The sequence below is a fragment of the Spermophilus citellus genome (assembly GCF_964194105.1).
Source record: "Spermophilus citellus genome assembly, chromosome: 6".
Lineage (NCBI taxonomy): Eukaryota > Metazoa > Chordata > Mammalia > Rodentia > Sciuridae > Spermophilus > Spermophilus citellus.
In genome coordinates this window covers 160,288,409-160,305,734 of record NC_138187.1, presented here as the reverse complement: position 1 = coordinate 160,305,734, position 17,326 = coordinate 160,288,409, and the positions used below count along the sequence as shown (strand labels likewise).

Genomic DNA, 17,326 nt, shown 5'->3' with positions numbered 1-17,326 from the left:
GAACAGAAATTATAGTTTTAGGGTGTTACATCAGGGGCTGAAGCCTGTGGTGTGATAGAGTCACTCGGTGGTACACGGCTAGTGTTCTTTCCAATATCATGCCCTTCACTGTTAGGACAATGAAGACAAAAGGAAAACTCAAAGTTCTCATGAGGTCACCAGAGGCGAGCTGACTTTTGGTTCTTAAATGTGTCATGCTAGTTTTATTAGAGCAAGTTCAGGTGTTCAGGTTTCACCAAAGCAGATTACAGAATCTTTTTCTCCCTTCCTCGGACCATCCCCTAGATCAGGAGAGATATCAAAGGTATCTGCTATCATGGAATCTTACAGTTCTCCTTGATGCCTGTGAACACATCACAGATATCTTTGTGGACGTTTAACGTGTCTTCGTTGTACCTGCCTTGCTTGGCACTGCATCCACACCCTGAGCTTCCACCACAGCCACATCAGACACTTAAAATATTTGTTGAATTGAATGAAGCCACGGTCTTGGGTATTATATAGCCCTTCAAGCACAGGGATGGTCTCAGCACTGTGGTGACAGGACCTGAATCATCATCTTTAGGAACCGTGCACAATGTAGTAGCTGAAGTCACAAGTCTCCTTCCAGTGCTACTTGGGTGGAGAGGAAACAATATGAACTCGGTGAGGGGAGCACCAAACAGATTTTCTTTGATGCTACTTGTGGAGGGCTTTTAGGTTAACCTTTTAAAACCGTGAAGCTAGAACCATCTCCATTTTGACTCCTCCTTAACTGTACTTTAAAACAGTGCTTCTCCAAGGGTGGCCCCTGGACGACGTCATCATCACCACTAGGCAACTTATTAGAAACCCAAACACTTGGATCTCACTTCTGACCCAGCGATCCGTTTTTAAAGAGGTCCCCCAGGAGATTCGGATGCACACCTAACCTTGAGGACGACTCTTAAACTAGGTCCACTTTACCCTACTCGGAACGTCTGTGCGCGCTCTGCGGGTTTGTCCAGTACCCAAGAACCGCCTGCCCTCCTCCATCTGTATGTCCCTCCTGCAGTGTATTTTGCTATGAAAGACTCAATGGCACACGTACTTAACCTTTTAAAAATAGCCTCCTTTGTGAACAGCGAACTTCCTCACACTATTAGCATAAAAACATGTAAAAGAGCAACATGTCCATCAAATGCCCAGAGACAGAGTTATCTGACTGACAACCACAGGAGGCCGAGTCTCGCGTCCTGGCTATGGGGTGAGAACTGAGGCCCCTGCGAACACCTAGCTGTTAGTTTCTCCTCTTGGAGGTTCGCGGATTACACCTTGGTAGCGGAGCCCCGTATTCCGGTGCAGAAAACGCACAGCCTTTTCGCTGCAAATGAGACCGGAATTGTGCAAGTGCGGCGGGGAGCGCAGAGAGAGGACCGGGTCGGCCCGTGCAGTCCTCATCCGCGCCTCGGGACACGGGGCTTCTCTCCGGGGTGCTCCTGCAGCGCTCGGAGCGCGCCAAGACGCGAGTCAGTAGGACGCGGTCGGGCTGCTGCGGCTGCACAGGTTCCGGACGCGATTGGCTGGGGCAGCCGCCCTTCCGCCCCGGCCCGGCCCGCGGTCCCGCCCCCTCCGCCTCGTTCCCAGGGAGCGAAGGGCGCCCGCGCCTCAGCCAATGGGGCGTCAGAGATGAAAAGCCGCGACCAATGAGTTGCCGGGTCGGTCCCGGAGGCTGGCCAATCATGAGGCCTCGCACTCGGAAGTGGTTGCTGGGTTCGGAGCGCTGCTGGGAGAGAGTGTGAGGGGCTCCCCACGTGGGCGGCGCGGCGGGCGCCTGGAGGGGTGGCGTGTGTTCAGTTCGGCGTCTAGTGCGTGCTTTGCCGAGTAGGCGTCATCCCTTTGGGTTTGGAGTCGGGGAAACAAGTCAGTGTGGCGGTTCGTCGGTGGAGAGAACTGCCACTGCCGAGTCCCGGGCCGGCCTGGAGGGGAGCCCCTCAGATGGTACCTCGCAGGGAGTAAGTGGTCTTCCGGACGCCGCTTGGGCAGTGGGAACATGAATCTCTTACCTAAGAGCTCCAAGGAGTTTGGCTCTGCAGACTATTGGGAGAAGTTCTTCCAGCAGCGGGGAAAGAAAGCGTTCGAGTGGTACGGAACCTACCTGGAACTGTGCGGGGTGCTACACAAATACATCAAGCCCAGGGAAAGGGTAAGGAGCGCGGCCTGCAGCCCTGTGTGTGCACTGGGAAAGGTGGGAGCTGATGACAGCAGTCCTGCTCTGGGCGGGCAGGCGTGAGGACCCTGCTTGGACCACACTTTCAGGATTCCGTGCATCATTCTAGCTAAAAGATAACTTTACAGATAGTCTCTGAAAGGTTTCCGTTGAAAAGGCCTCCCATCCCAGCGCATCCTTTAATTAACAATCCCTATTGGAATAGTGTCTTTTAGTAGTCAGACACTGAGTGTGCCCCGCTGTCTCTGCGTCCCTGTGGAATAGGCAACGCATGTGGCTTCAGTGATGTCTGCTTATAGTAGTTGTCCAGTGCTCACTGAGTTCCAGGCGCTGTGCTCAGCCCTTAAACTACAAGACCTTTAGGACACAAACCTTGCACACATTCCAGCAGTGAAAAGTGATAGGTACAGTAGTAGGCGGTTTGGTAGAGATGGAGTTGTATTGGAAGTAGGGAAGAAGACTTAAATTTGTGGAGGAAGCTTTACATGCTGAGTCTTATGCAGGTGCTGTGTCCTTCCATGTGCAGTCTTTTAGATCTCATGAATGGTCATGCACTTATTTTATGGACTAGGATGTCAGAGATCATGTATGTGCTAAGTGGTCACAAGGAGGTTTGAATCAAGTCTGTCTGACTCCAAAGCTTGTGCATTTCTCATTGAACTGGTCTTTGCCAGAGATGATGACATTGGAGCAGAATTTGAAGGATAAATGAGAAATTGATCCACAGAGAGGGAGGCAATCATCTGTATTTAAGCTTGGCTGCAGACAAATAGCCAAGTATCATGAGGTGGAACCGCTGATGGGAGAAAGATTTGAATCTGCACAAACTATAGTTTATTGTTTGGTGAAGCCAAAGGCATGAGTGGATGGAGAAAATTTATACACTGTTCCTTCCTCCTGACAAGAGCATTTCTGACTTCTGAAAATAAGAAAACAGCCAGGGCAAGACTTGCTTCCTTGAGGTAACCGAAGCACATTCCTTTGCCTTAATCACCTCCATCATGATTTCCCCCCAGGTTCTGGTGATTGGGTGTGGCAACTCAGAGTTAAGTGAGCAGCTGTATGACGTGGGCTATCAGGATATAGTGAACATCGACATCAGCGAGGCTGTCATCAAGCAAATGAAGGAACGCAATGCCAGCCGACGGCCCCAGATGAGCTTCGTGAAGATGGACATGACCCAGATGGAATTTCCTGATGCCTCGTTTCAGGTGGTGTTGGACAAGGGCACCCTGGATGCTGTTCTGACGGATGAGGAGGAGAAGACTCTGCAGCAGGTGGACAGGATGCTGGCTGAGGTTGGCCGGGTCCTGCAGGTGGGCGGTCGCTACCTCTGCATCTCCCTGGCTCAGGCTCACATCCTGAAGAAAGCAGTGGGTCACTTCTCTCGGGAGGGGTGGATGGTGAGGGTGCACCAAGTGGCCAGCAGCCAGGACCAGGTGTTGGAAGCAGAGTCTCGGTTCTCCCTGCCTGTCTTTGCCTTCGTCATGACCAAGTTCAGGCCAGTCCCTGGCTCTGCCCTTCAGATCTTTGAGCTGTGTGCTCAGGAGCAGGGCAAGCCTGTGCGGCTGGAAAGTGCTGAGCGGCTGGCCAAGGCGGTGCGGGAGCGGCAGCAGTATGCCTGGCTGTGCAGCCAGCTGCGCCGCAAGGCCGGGCTGGGGAGTGTGTCCCTGGACTTGTGCAGTGGGGACTCGGGGGAGCCACGCTACACCCTGCACGTGGTGGACAGCCCCGCTGTGAAACCATCGCGGGACAATCATTTTGCCATTTTCATCAGTGAGTTGGGATTGCTCCCTCTCTTCTTCTGGAGGGCTGGCTCACAGGGGCTGGGGCTGGGGCTTTGGTGGATGGGTGTGTGTGTCTTGGCCCTTTTTATCTATAGAGGGTGATGTTTTCAAGGGTTAGGGTAGTGGAGGCATGATAAAGGAGGAGAGTGCTCTCTATCAACTGCTTCAGTGTGAGGCTTATCGTTTCTCATTTTTGATTGCAGAGGCTTGATGAAGGGCAAGGATGGGGTCGGCAGGAGCAGAGAAAGTGGAGGTGAATTTAGATAGGTTACTGGAGTGTGGACTAATGGAAGCACCACTGGCCCGATGACCCCAGCCATAGGTTTCAGGCCCAGCTTTATGGGTGTGGACTGTTGGACCTGGGAAAGTCACTGTGCCTCTCTGCAGAATCCAGGAGGCAGTGCAAGGTCAGCTCTGGAACCATGCTCTTTGGCTTCTAGTTGTGGCTTAGTCAATTCCTGGTGGTGTGACATTGAACAAGTTACCTTTCTTTTTGTGCTTCAGTTTCCTCATCTGTAAAATGAGAGTGTAACTCTGGTGTAGTTGTGAGAAGTGTAAAAACTCTTAGAAATGGTACCTGGCATGTGATAACTACATTATCAATGGTATCTGTTAGCACTGAGAGGAGTGGTGGATCCCACATTTAATAAGACTCAAGAAATGGAATAAGGAAGTGCTTTCAGAAAGTAAAAAAATCTATACAAACAAGGCTTTATGGCCCTGCTGGATGGTTTCCTTACTACTGAGCCATTTTTCCAAGCTTTCCATAACCCTCACTGTCCACCTGTGGGAGTGAGTTGTCCAGTGGATATGACTGTGGAGGCTGGGGCTAGACTGCCTGGGTCTGAGTCTCCTAGTTTTGTCATTTACTGACCATGTGAACCTGAGCAAATGATGTCACTTTTGTGCCTTGATTTCCTCATTTGCAAAAATGAGAATAATTGTGCTACCTGCACCTAGGGCCGTTGAGAGGACTCATTAGTGTGTGTTTGTATCTGCTTGGCATGGCCTGCGGTAAGCGTTGGTGTTACTGCTGTTGTCTTGTGCTAGGTGCCTGCCTCCCTTCCCTCACAGACATGCCCAACTCTTAGCCACCCTTGGTCTTGCTTCCTGACTGATGGTTGCCCTGGTGTTGGGCACCAGGGAATTGACTGTGCCTCAGTGGGTCATAGGAAGGGTGCTGTTTTGGGCAGGGACTGGCACTCTGCCATGTGGGCCATGTTGGTTGTGGGGGTTGAAATAGTCTTCTCAGGACGCCGTCTAACCAAGTCCTTCTTTTCTAGTCCCCCAGGGCCGGGAGACTGAGTGGCTCTTTGGCATGGAGGAGGGCCGGAAGCAGCTGGCAGCCAGCGCAGGCTTCAGGAGGCTGGTCACAGTGGCTCTTCATCGAGGTCAGCAGTACGACGGTATGGACAGTGTTCAGGCTGAGCTGTCCTCCAGAGTCACAGAGCTGGCTCCGGCCGGGATGCCCCCCCAGCAGCAGGTACCAAAGCTTTGGCAGTGGCTTTCACTGGTCCCTAGTCAGATTAGCAGCCAAGAAGGCAGAGGGAGCCTTGGAAGGAGCTAGGACCAGAGTCTGTGACCCCATTTCTCATCTTAAGAGTTAAACGGGCAGAAAAACACTCTCCCTTGCCCCAGGCAGAGGGGAGGGTGAGCAGTTGCCCTGACTGAGAGCCACAGTAGCCTTATGGGGCCGCACTTCACAGAGAGGCTTGAAGGGAATGCTCTTGTCTTTGCAGGCTCCAGCGTTAGAGCAGATTGCTCTGACCACATGTTTCTCTGTTCCCACTTGTGAAAAGAACTACCTTGGCCATTTGGCTTCTCATTACATCATTATCTGAGGGTGTAAGAAGGAAAGGGCCAGAACAGCTCAGTCTAGTTTTCAGGATGTGAGCACTGCTGCTTTGGTGTTTTGCTGGGAAGGAAACTATTATCTGTAAGATGACACCTTCTGACTTGTGCCATCCTGGTCACCATCAGAAATTGATGGGTGACTTTATTATGAGAACTTTTTCCTTCTTGATAGGTGGGAAAGCTGTGGTACTTGGATGCCTGGTGCAATGGTAATAGATCTAAAAAAGAAAACAAATCCCAGGTCCTGGGTGGGATCCATCCTGTGGTCCTGCCACTGGCCAACCTGGGCTGCTTTCCATCAGACTTATTTCAGGAAGGCCCAGATCCTCTGGGAGTTTCACCTGTGACCTTGTGTCACCAGTGCTGCAGTCTGAGGTCAGGAATTCCTGTGGTGATTAAACACTCTGACAGGTTTTTAAAAAAGAATAGATGAAAAGTAGTGGGAGCCGGGACTAGGTTGGGAGAAAATGTATTTTTCTCTTAAGGTTTAGAAAAGTGGAGACGAAATATGGGAATAACTTGGAGAAGGGAGAAAGATCTTCAAATTTAGAATGGCTGTTTTCTCTTGGATTTCATTGTCTTTATCCTTGTCTAGATTCCTCTTTAGAATTAAAGCTTCTTTCTGCAGCTTGGGATGTAGCCCAGTTGTAAAGCACATGACTAGCATGTGTGAAGTCCTGGGTTCAATCTCCAGCCTGCATTTAAAAAAATAAATAAATAACTACAGCTCCTTCCTAAGGGTTTCTGGTAGCTTTCATTATCCTGGACTATGGAGGGTTCTTTTAGGTTAGATGAGAAATTCTTATATTTTTCTTTGAAAAAACCAACTGCTTCTCACTAGTGGTTTAGGAGATTTTATATGTTCAGATGATTTTTGAAAGGTGAATTAGATCTTTTGAGGTCTGTGAAAGGCTCCCCAAAGTACCTTAACTGAGTGGCACATCTTGGGAGTTGTTGCTGGCCAGAACGTTGATCTGTGGATTCCTTACATTCACACATGGGAGGGATTCTCACGTCTCGTGTTTTGACCACATCTCTGGCTGTACCTTCAGGTGCCCTTCCTGTCTGTAGGTGGGGACATCGGGGTCCGGACTGTTCAGCACCAGGACTGCAGCCCCTTGAGTGGCGACTATGTCATCGAGGATGTGCAAGGAGATGACAGGCGGTACTTTCGGCGACTGATCTTCCTCAGCAACAGGAATGTGGTGCAGTCGGAAGCCAGGTTGCTGAAGGATGTGTCTCACCGAGGTGAGGCATTGTGGGCACGGTGGTGGGAGGGACCCCGGGGGCATGGCATGGATTCTCACTTTGGGGTGGTCCGGAGGACCTGGGAGCTTGATGAGGTGTAGGACAGCCTGGGTGCCTGTCTTCAGAGGCACATGGCCCTGTGGGCTGTCCTTTCCTGCCTCTTGGCTTATAAGGTGCTGGTAGGGATAAGTAGAATAGAGGTATTTATTTTGTTCTTGAGTAAAGCCTGGTTCTGAAGTAATGAGCAGGGGTGGTGAAAAAAATAAACGTGAGAATTGCTTTAGTGCCTTAGTTTAAAGGACATCTGTTTTGCAAGTGGCTGCATACATGTCCGTGTGTTATCTCAGTTGACCTCCTTGAGGTTAGCCAGAACTGTGGAGGTTGCAGGTGAGCCTTCCTCTATAGTGTGACCCTGAAATGTGCTCCAGAGGGTTTTAGAGTTGACTGGTGCCTTAGAAGCCATCTAGTCCAGTGCTGTTCAGAAGAACAGTATGTGATGAAGGAAGTGGTTCTTACCACTAAGCTTCCAGTATGGTGGCCATTAGCGGTAAATGGCTGCTGAGCATGCAGTGTGGCTGGAGTGACTGAGGCACTCAAATTTAATTTTAATTAATTTGCATTTAAATTAAAGCTACCATAAATAGCGTGGCTACAGTGCTGGGCAGAATGATCTGGATTTCTTCCACTGCCTGAGTGGGCTCCCAGATACCGGGCAGACGCACTCCCTGATGGGGAGGTCATGATAGTTTGTTTGCCTGTTTTCTTCTCTGGGTGTGCATTTTGGTATTATGAACAACTTAGAAATCAAATGTATATAGTAGAAGGTGAATGCTCCTGTCCTCCCCGCTCTGGGACAGCTTCTCTTTGAGTCCCAGATGTTCAGGCGAGGGTCCTCAGCCACTCCCTTTGAATGACATGCTGTCCTGGCAGCAGAGCCATCTGGAAGAGGGTGGAGTGAACGCACGGTCTTGAGGCCATGGACAGAAGAATGGCTTTTCTTTAGGGTGTGCCTTGGTCAAGTGCACATGTTTTTTGGGCTTCTGCCTCATTTGGTCATTGGGGTCTAGTGGTGTGTGTTGAATGTTAAAATAACCATCTTTCAGTGGGAGGAGGGATGCCTGATTTGTAGTTCTCCAATTTCTGTGATGTAAATGCTCTGTCCATGGCCAATTTCAGACTCTCTGTATGGAATCAGCCAGTTTGCACAGTTCTTGCATATTTGGCAATTGGCTGTCCGGTCTGTTCAAGCCAGCTGCTGCATACTGCTGCCGGGATCCCTTGCTTTCCAAGGACTAGTGGAAGAAGCTTAGAACTTCATTAATCCAAATCTCTCACTTAGCCCAGAAGAAAAGGAAAAAGGACAAGAAGAAGCAGCAGCCTGCTGATACTCCTGAGGACCTCCCTCCAGCCCCGGGGCAGTCCGTTGACAAGAGTTACCTCTGTTGTGAACACCATAAAGCTATGATCGCCGGCCTTGCCCTGCTGAGAAACCCAGAGCTGCTCCTAGGTGAGCGGTGGCACTGCTTGCCACAGGAGAGAGCATGTGAGATCACACAAGCCAGTGAGCTGCCTTGTTGCTCAGGGCATGATGACAGACAAGTGCACGCGTGCTCACGTCCTCCTTCTTCCCTTCCATCTTCTGAGTTAATGAGCATCCAGCTAGCTCTGCCTCAAACTCCGCCTGTACTGTGTCAGTGGCTACGTGCATTGTGGTCTACATTTTGTTTTATTCTGTTTATTTCTTTTTAAAATTAGTGAAATATGTTCAATGAGGTATGTACACAGATTTTAAGTTATTCAGCTTAGACATTTCCATATGTATATACCCATGTAACTAGATAGACATTGAAAAATCACATCTTCGATGCCCTTGGATAATGTGTGGCTTCTCAGTGCAGTGATGGCCTTATCACTAATAACAGGTTGGGATCTGGCCACCTTGGCAAACATGTTCCTGTTTCTTTCTACCTGTGTGACCGTCTTACCCCAGACCCCAAGTGTGCCTGTGCTTTTGGCTCTTCTTGGTGTTAACGTGTGTCCCTAAGATTGTAGTTCTTAGAATCAATCCCAGGGTCTGTCTCCTTTTAGCGATTCTTTCGTTTCTTGTCTTTCCTCCTCCCTCCTGTGGTTTCTCTCCTTAGGGTCAGGATTTGGGCCTTTGATTGCCTGGGAACTAGAATGGGTTACCCTTGCTTGGTTGGGATGTCTGAGAAGGCAGTTGTAATGGCCTCTTTTTTTTTGGTATTGGGGATTGAACTCGAGCATTCGACCATTGAACCACTTCCCCAGCCGTAATTTGTATTTTATTTAGAGACAGGGTCTCATTGAGTTGCTTAGTGCCTCACCATTGCTGAGGCTGGCTATGAGCTCATGATCCCTCCCAAGCTGCTGGGATTACAGGTGTACTGCACCTGGCTTATAATGGCCTTTTTGAGTCAAGAGCCAGGTGAGGGGCATGGTGCCTGTGCTGCCTTATGATTATGAGCAAGATTGGCCATTATCCCTCCATTTCATGGGACTCAGGGTTGTCCTCTGATGGGACTTGTGATACAGTGTCAGCTTAGCACTTAGGGATCTTTAAGGGACTATAGCATCATACTGGTTCTTCTGGATATAGGTCAGTAAAATTAAAGGTGACTTTTTGAATGTCAGTTGGCTCCTGAATCCCTGGGATGAGAGGGGGGGGGGGGGCAAGTCTTTGAATCTTGTATCCCTAGGCAGAGCCAACAGTGTGACTTCCTCTTGTCTCCCCCAGGCTGGTTCAGAACTTGGCAATGAGCAGATGGCAAAGTGATGCTCTCTTCTTTGATTACAGAGACTCCACTGGCGCTACTGGTGGTAGGCCTGGGTGGGGGCAGCCTCCCCCTGTTTGTTCATGATCACTTCCCGAAATCTTGCATTGACGCTGTGGAGATTGACCCCTCCATGTTGGAAGTGGCCACCCGATGGTTTGGCTTTGCCCAGAGTGAACGGATGAAGGTGCACATCGCCGATGGCCTGGACTACATCACCAGCCTGGCGGGAGGAGAAGGTGCTGCTGGGGAGCCGTGGAGGGGGTGGGGAATGTGGCCTGGGGGTTCATCTCTGCCAGGTGGCGACAGCCTCGCTCCAGCTTTTTTGTTACATCTGTTCCATGACTATGAAGTGCCAGCTGTGTCCTCACATGATGTTAGATGTTGGGTTCAGCAGCAAGACAGATGGACCATTTCTGCTTTTAGGGCATTAACAAGACCAGTTGGCCTCTCTTCTGACCCTGTGACCTTGCCACTTCTTCACCAGTCCAAGGAAGCTGGTTGAAGAAAGAGGGAAGAAAAGATAGGGTGTGTTTTGGAGGTGTTTCATATAATCCTTCAGGAGGAGGCAGAATCAGAAAGAAAGACAAAGAGTACTAATGTAGGTCAGATCCAGGGGACATTTGGCAATGACTTCTTGGTTGTCACAAATTAGGGGGCTGTTGGTGCTACTGGCACCTCATGGGTAGGAGCCAAAGATGCTGTTAAACATCCCACTTTGCATACGACAGCCACTGATGATGAATTGTCATGGTCAAACTGTCCATAGTGCGGAGGCTCGGAAACTGATCCAGGTGTCGGTTAGCAGGAATTTTCTTGTTCTCCTGCTGCCATGATTAAGATTCCATTTTGCTCCAATGATTTGCACCCTAAGCTTAGGATGAAGGTCATACTAATTTTATGCAGGATACTAGAGATAGTAGCTCCCCATCTCTGGGAGCTCAGGCTGCCTTTCCCTGGTCTGCTTGTTCACTGGCAGAACTCTGGTTCTTCCTGGATTGGAATGTCTTCCGGGAAGGGTATAGAATCCTGGAGGGAGTATTTGGGGACTAGGATATACAAGTGACATCACTGATTTTAATTGCAGACTGAACCTAATCCTAACAGTTTTATGGGTTCCCTTGCAAGGTCAGTTTGTGGGCCAGCCCAGGATGGCCAACAGTGAAGCATTTACCATGGTGCCAGGCACGTGGTGATGGTACCTCTGATATCTACGAATCAGTTTGGAACAGTCCTTTAGTTGTTTCCTTCAGTTACCCACAACCTTTCAAATTATTGGGGGGCTTGAGGTGGCATCCTTTTCCTTAGATGTTGCTAAGCCAGGATGTTCTTGGAAAGAAACCAAAATCAGGAGTGGTGGTACAGCTCAGTGGCAGAGTGCTTCCCTAGCACGCGTGAGGCCCTGGAATCAGTGTCTAGCACAAACAAAAGGCAACAAAATAAAATCAGTCTGTGCTGTGAGTAGGGATAGGCACGCAATGGTCCTAAGCAAATAGTTGCTAATTACTTCAAGACTGTTAGTGCAGTCTTAGAATTTGCTAGAAGCACATCAGAAGCATTGCAGGCCTTCCCCATGTAAAAACTACTTAGCACAGTGGGAGGCAGCAGACCGTTCATTGCCAGTTCTTCCTCCCCCATTTAGTCAGGTCATTTCTTTCTTGAGCCAGTTCATGTTCAGAAAGATAAACTCAAACTTCGGAGACTTGTTCTCCTGCCAGGACACTCGTGCTGTTTCCAGAGTTTGTCAGCTGTAGTTTGCTGGTTAGCCCTCACAGCCTGCTCAGCCGCTTTGTCTCAGTCAGTGCTTCTCGGCTCTGACTGCTGTCAGGATTACCTGGGAGGCTGGTGGGAAAGGAGAGGCTTCCTGCCTCGCAGGGTTTAGACCCAGCTGGCCTGCAGAGAAGCCCACGTTCTCCTAAGTATCAAGACGCTTCCCAGGGTGTGCGTCTAACCAAGTAGTCTTCATCCTGGAGCGGGCCTGCTCTGGGTGTTCCTTTGGAAAGCATTTTCAGACGTGTGGAAGGGCTCATCTGCACTGTGGGGTCTATACCCTCGGCACAGACATCTGCTGACAAGATGGTGGCGTCAGTGCCCTCGGCAGGCAGACCCACGTAGCCACCGCTCTCACTATACTTCTAGAAGCACATCAGAAGCATTGCAGGTGTGGTGCAGGGACTACGTGATGCTTTTTCCAGCAAAGCCAAGGGTTCACTTGCTTTTCTTTCTCAGCACGGCCTCTCTACGACGTCATCATGTTTGATGTAGACAGTAAGGACCCAACACTGGGCATGAGTTGTCCACCCCCAGCGTTTGTGGACCAACCCTTTCTGCAGAAGGTCAAAAGCATCCTGACTCATGAAGGTAGGAGAATGAATTATTGCACCTAAGTGTGTAGTTTGATCAGTTTCCCTGAATTGAATAGTCCAGTTACCAGCACTAAACACATTTCTAGCACCTTGGAAGTCCACCTGTTACCTGCTTTCAGTAATTTATCCATTCTCTAAAGGTAACCAGTGTACTGACTGTCCCCTCAGCTTGTTCTGCCAGTTTTTGTTTGGTGTGTAGTTGTAATCAGGTCATAATCTCTGTCTGCTTTCCTTCTCTCAACACATCTTTCTGAGATTCAGCCACAGTGTTGTGTCTGCACTGTCCGTTTTTATTCCCCTTTGTATCGTGTGACTATGCCTTAGTTCATTTCTCCATGACCACTGCTGGTTTGGGGGGCTCCTGTTTTGGGAGTCTTTCAAATAGTGCTGCCATTAACGTTCCAGTATGTGCTGCTTGATGGACTCATTTGTAAGCCTTTTGGGTACACAGAGCTGCAGCTGCTGCATCATGATCACGTGGTGGTTGGCTCTCGTGGGCCCCTCCACACATTCTGTTTTGTTTTGTTTTTCCACATTTTTATTGGTGCATTTTAGTTGTGTGTATTGATGGGATTTGTTGCTACGTGTTCATACATGCCCACAGTATAACAATATAATTTGGCCAGTGTCACTCCCTAGCACTCCCCCTCCTTCTCCTCCCCCCTCCTGGGTCCCTTTCCTCTGCTGATCTCCCTTTGACTGAGATTTCCCCCAGCCCATCCCCATGTTTCTTTCCTTTTTCCTCTCAACCTTCTACGCATGAGAGAAAGCATATAACCCCTCACCTTCTGAATTTGGCTTATTTCACTTAACATAAAGTTCTCAAAGTTCCATCTGTTTTCCTGCAAATGACGATCATTTCAGTCTTTTTTTTATGGCCAAATAAAACTCCATTGGGTATGTACACCACATTTTCTTCATGCATTCATCTGCTGATGGGTACCTAGACTGGTTCCTCTGTGAATGGTGCTGCTGTAACCATGGGTATGCATGCATCGCTGTAGTAAGATGACTTTAATTCTTCAGGGTAATATTGAGAAGTGGTATAGCTGGATCATATGGTGGTTCCAGGCCTAGTCTTTTGAGAAACCTCATACTGATTTCCATAGTGGTTGTACTAACTTACGATACCATGAACAGTATAAAAGTGTTTTTTCTCCACATCTCCCCAGCATTTATTATTATTTGTATTTTTTAATATATATTTTCATTTGTTCTAACTAGTTATTTGTATTCTTGATGACTGCCATTCTGACTGCGGTGAGATGAAATTTCAGTGTCGTTTTGATTTGCATTTCCCTAATTGGTAATGATAGTGGACATTTTAAATATTTTTTTGCCACTTATATTTCTTCTTTTGGGAAGTGTCTGTTTGTTTGCCCATTTATTAATTGGGCTATTTGATTTTTTTAGTGCTGAGTTCTTTATTTATTCTGGATATTAATTCTCTGTCAGAAGAGTAGCAAAGATTTTCTCCCATTCTGTAGGTCCTCTCTTCAATTCCTAATTGTTTCCTTTGCTGTGCAGAAGCTTTTTAATTTGGTGCTGTCCCATTTATTAACTCTTGGCATTATTTCCTCTAGGTGATCCCATTCAGAAAGTTATTGCCTTTACCTAAAAGCTGGAGTGTTGACCCTGTAGTTGCATAGTTTCTAATCTAATTCTGAGGTCTTGATCCATTTTGAATTGATTTTTGTGCAGAATTAGAGATAAGTATCTGGTTGCATTCTTCTATATGTGGATAACCAGTTGTCCCAGCACCATTTGTTAAGAGGCTGTCTTTTCTCCAATGTCTGCCCTCTTTTCAAGACCAGACGACTGCAGATGTGCTGCCACGAGTCTTACCTGCCTGCGGTTGTAGCCATTCATACTCCCCCTGGCGTGGAGGTGCTTCTCTTATGCCCTGGACTTGGCATTGTGTCATTTAATCTCCAGAGCAGCCCCCTGTCAGATGAGGAAACTGAAGTTGAGAGACTTGCTTAGGTGACAGTAACAGTGGGGCACCAGCCCACGTCCTTGTCACTTGAAAGCCCACAGGTGTTCTGCTTGGAGTAGGGTTCTCTGGCTAAGTGGGTTGATTTAGAACCTTAATTGTCAGAATCCTGGCCTTCTCGTTAATAAATATGAGGGACAGATCAAGAACAAAGTGTCCCTGTGGAGTTGGTTAAGTCCTTTCCTTGGGGATATCACTTCCTTATTCCTTCTTTGGGAAACTGAGGCATGGCCAGTGTGATGTGTAGCCCCCAGAAGAACCAGTGGTTCACAGGCCCCTTGCTTTTCTTTGTGCCGTTGTGTGCTGTGTCTTCAGCAGGTTCACTGCTGTCCTGAGTGTGTTTGCTGAGTCCGTGGGCCTCTCTGGAACAGAACGTGGCCTTCCCCTTGGAGCTGGTCCTTGTGTCCAGCGTGCCTCAGGATCTGCACCTCTCTGACCCTTTCCTTCCCATGCAGGCGTCTTTATCCTCAACCTCGTGTGCAGAGACTTGGCTCTGAAGGACTCCGTGCTGGCTGGGCTCAAGGCAGCGTTCCCCGTGCTGTACGTCAGGCGAATCGAGGGAGAAGTGAACGAGATCCTGTTCTGTCAGCTGCACCCTGGGCAGAAACTTGCCACACCGGAGCTCCTGGAAATGGCTCAAGCCTTGGAGCGGACCCTGAGGAGGCCTGGGAGGGGTTGGGATGACACTTATGTCCTATCTGATATGCTCAAGACGGTGAAGATTGTCTGACAGCTGAGGCCAAGGAGTCCTTTCGGCTTTCTGTCCCGATGGCCTTGGATTTCCAACTTGCCAGAGGTTGAAGAAACACAGTGCACCGTGCTTTAAAGCCTTGTACTTTTCTTGGTTTCATACTTAGCCTTGTGCAGCTCCAGCTTGCTGAGGTTTCCTGAAGATCTGGAAAAATAAAATCCTTCCCATCCTGTTCTCTTAATTATCGCCAGGTACAGTCTGTTTCCACAAGGTGTCCTCGTGCAGGACTCCTTGGAGCTCCTAGCACGTGTGATACCCGGAGGGTTGTGTGTGTCCAGCTCTGGGAGTGACGAGCATTACTGAGGGGCGTGTGCCCGGCTCCGTGGTGATGATCGTCACATCTGAGTGCATCCCTGCTGGAGTGGTTGTTTGCTTGGCCCCTCAGCTCTCAAGTGGGACAGCAGAGCACTCTGAGCAGTGGGAGCCCTGTGGACTGAGACAGATGGAGAGCATCATCTCCCTGCAGATGGGGCTGTCACCACACTCGTCCCAGTATCCGCTCAGCTACTTCACTGTCTAACAGCTTTCCTCGACTATCCAGACCTTGTAGCTGAAGCCATGTTTCTTCTGTTCTCATTGGACTGAGTGTGTGCCAGAGACCCAGCATTTGGTATTTGTTTATCACAGCATTTTCTGAGTGACAGCTACATGCCAGACCGTGGGTAAGGAGCTGTAGTGGAAGTGAAGATGTTTAATGGCCAAAAAACACAGTTCAGTAGTAAAGGTCAGCGTGTTCCAGGCGCTCTTCTCAGTAGTCTGCAGGTACTCATTTAATCTGAGATAAAGGACATTTCAACCAAAATTGCATCTAGACCAAATCTCATTTGAGCCAGGAGCATGGATCTTACTTAATACACTGTTATACCAACTGTTCCAATATTGGCTTGAATTTCATCTCCTAATTAAATTATTCCAGGGCTGATTTTCAATGAGCAGTTTCATGTAGACGTAGTCACCACCTACCACCTGCTCTGGCCCTTCAGATGGACTCCAGTCTCTAGGTGAAGCATGTTTCAGTGCTAGCTTCCCTCACAAAACAGTGCCAATAAGGAGAGTGCAGAGCGAGTGGCTAGGCCTTCTCTGTTAGAAATTCCTGGTGCTCTTCAGGGGCCCCAAAGGCTGCAGCTCGGCAGGTCCTCCATTGCTTCCTAATCGCTAGGGTCGCGTGCTGGGTTGGGCTGGGTTCTGGCCCATGTCTGCCCTTCTGTGGTCAGATCACCCTCTGGTGCTGTGTGGACCTGGGGCAGAGACTGCAGGCACAGCCACATTAGGGAATCACCAAAAGGAAAGACAATCCTCAAGCATCTCAGGAGGCACTACTGGCCCAAGGAATCAGGAGTGTGCACATGTTCACCTCCCACCTTTTGGGGTGGGAAGAGGCACTCGGGTGGTGATGATTTTAAAAAATTTTTTAAAGACTGAAAGAAGGTAGAGTTGATAGTCTGTCTCTGAAGGCTGAAGAAGGGGCAGGTTCCAGTTTGATAGTGCTATACTTCAGATTTTATTTTATTTTTTTTAGAAGTGATTTTTTTTTAAAGAGAGAGAGAGAGAGAATTTTAATATTTATTATTTAGTTTTCAGCAGATACAACATCTTTGTTTGTATGTGGTGCTGAGGATCAAACCCGGGCCGCACGCATGCCAGGCGAGCGCACTACCGCTTGAGCCACATCTCCAGCCCAATACTTCAGATTTTGAATGTTCCCCAAGGACCATGTGTTAAAGGCTTGGTTTCAGCCGGCACAGTGGTGCACACCTGTAACCCTAGAGACTGGGGCTGAGGCAGGAGGATCACAAGTTCGAGACCAGCCTGGGTAACTTGGCAAGACCTTGTCTCAATGAAAAGAGCTGGACAGCTCAGTGCTGGGGCTCCCCGGGCTCAATCCCTGGTACTGCTAAAAAAAAAAAAAAAAAAAAAAAAAGACTTGGTCTCTGTGTTGCTATGGAGAAGTAGGAACTAAGAGGTGAGGAAACTCTTAGAGGTTCAGGGAATGAGGCATTGGGTTGTGCCCTAGAAGGGGGTGCCAGCATTCCCGCCAACCTGTCCTCTTTATCTGCTTGCTTCCCAGCTGCCCTGAGGTGAGCAGCTTGCTCCACGATGTGCTCCTGCTGTGAGTGCGCCTCACTGTAGCCCCAGAGCAACGAGTCCACTCTCCCATGGACTCAAACCTTTGGCACAAACCAATCTTTCCCCCTTATAAACTGCTTTCTCCCAGGTGTTTGTCATAGTAACTGCTAACACAGTCGAAAGCTTAATTTCCTACTTAAGTGAAATTTACCAGTACCGGCCAGTATGTTCACCAACTGCAGGTGGTTTACTCACCCCGGGTAATTGAACTCTTCAGGGA

At 48.9% G+C, this 17,326-nt stretch overlaps 1 protein-coding gene across 6 annotated transcripts; it reads left to right on the top strand.

Annotated features, from left to right (window-relative positions):
* Positions 1-1,718: 1,718 nt before the first annotated feature.
* METTL13 (methyltransferase 13, eEF1A N-terminus and K55) lies at positions 1,719-15,160 on the top strand. 6 transcript variants are annotated; one of them, XM_081297021.1, is made up of 8 exons: positions 1,719-1,973; positions 3,205-3,964; positions 5,259-5,458; positions 6,882-7,077; positions 8,417-8,584; positions 9,893-10,108; positions 12,099-12,230; positions 14,684-15,160. In XM_081297021.1, the coding sequence occupies exons 2-8, from the start codon at positions 3,310-3,312 to the stop codon at positions 14,956-14,958; spliced, it is 1,842 nt and encodes a 613-aa protein (XP_081153147.1). In that variant the 5' UTR covers positions 1,719-1,973; positions 3,205-3,309; the 3' UTR covers positions 14,959-15,160. The 6 variants fall into 6 exon arrangements, with proteins under 6 accessions (XP_081153147.1, XP_081153146.1, XP_081153149.1 ...); XM_081297020.1 differs by having other exon boundaries at positions 1,719-2,164; XM_081297023.1 differs by lacking the exon at positions 3,205-3,964.
* Positions 15,161-17,326: the final 2,166 nt, after the last annotated feature.

Excerpts from the sequence above, each read along its gene's own strand:
- METTL13 (XM_081297020.1), top strand. The coding sequence starts at position 2,012 with ATGAATCTCTTACCTAAGAGCTCCAAGGAGTTTGGCTCTGCAGACTAT. Across the intron at positions 7,078-8,416 it reads GAAGGATGTGTCTCACCGAG|CCCAGAAGAAAAGGAAAAAG; the intron begins GTGAGGCATTGT and ends TCTCTCACTTAG. Across the intron at positions 8,585-9,892 it reads AAACCCAGAGCTGCTCCTAG|AGACTCCACTGGCGCTACTG; the intron begins GTGAGCGGTGGC and ends CTTTGATTACAG.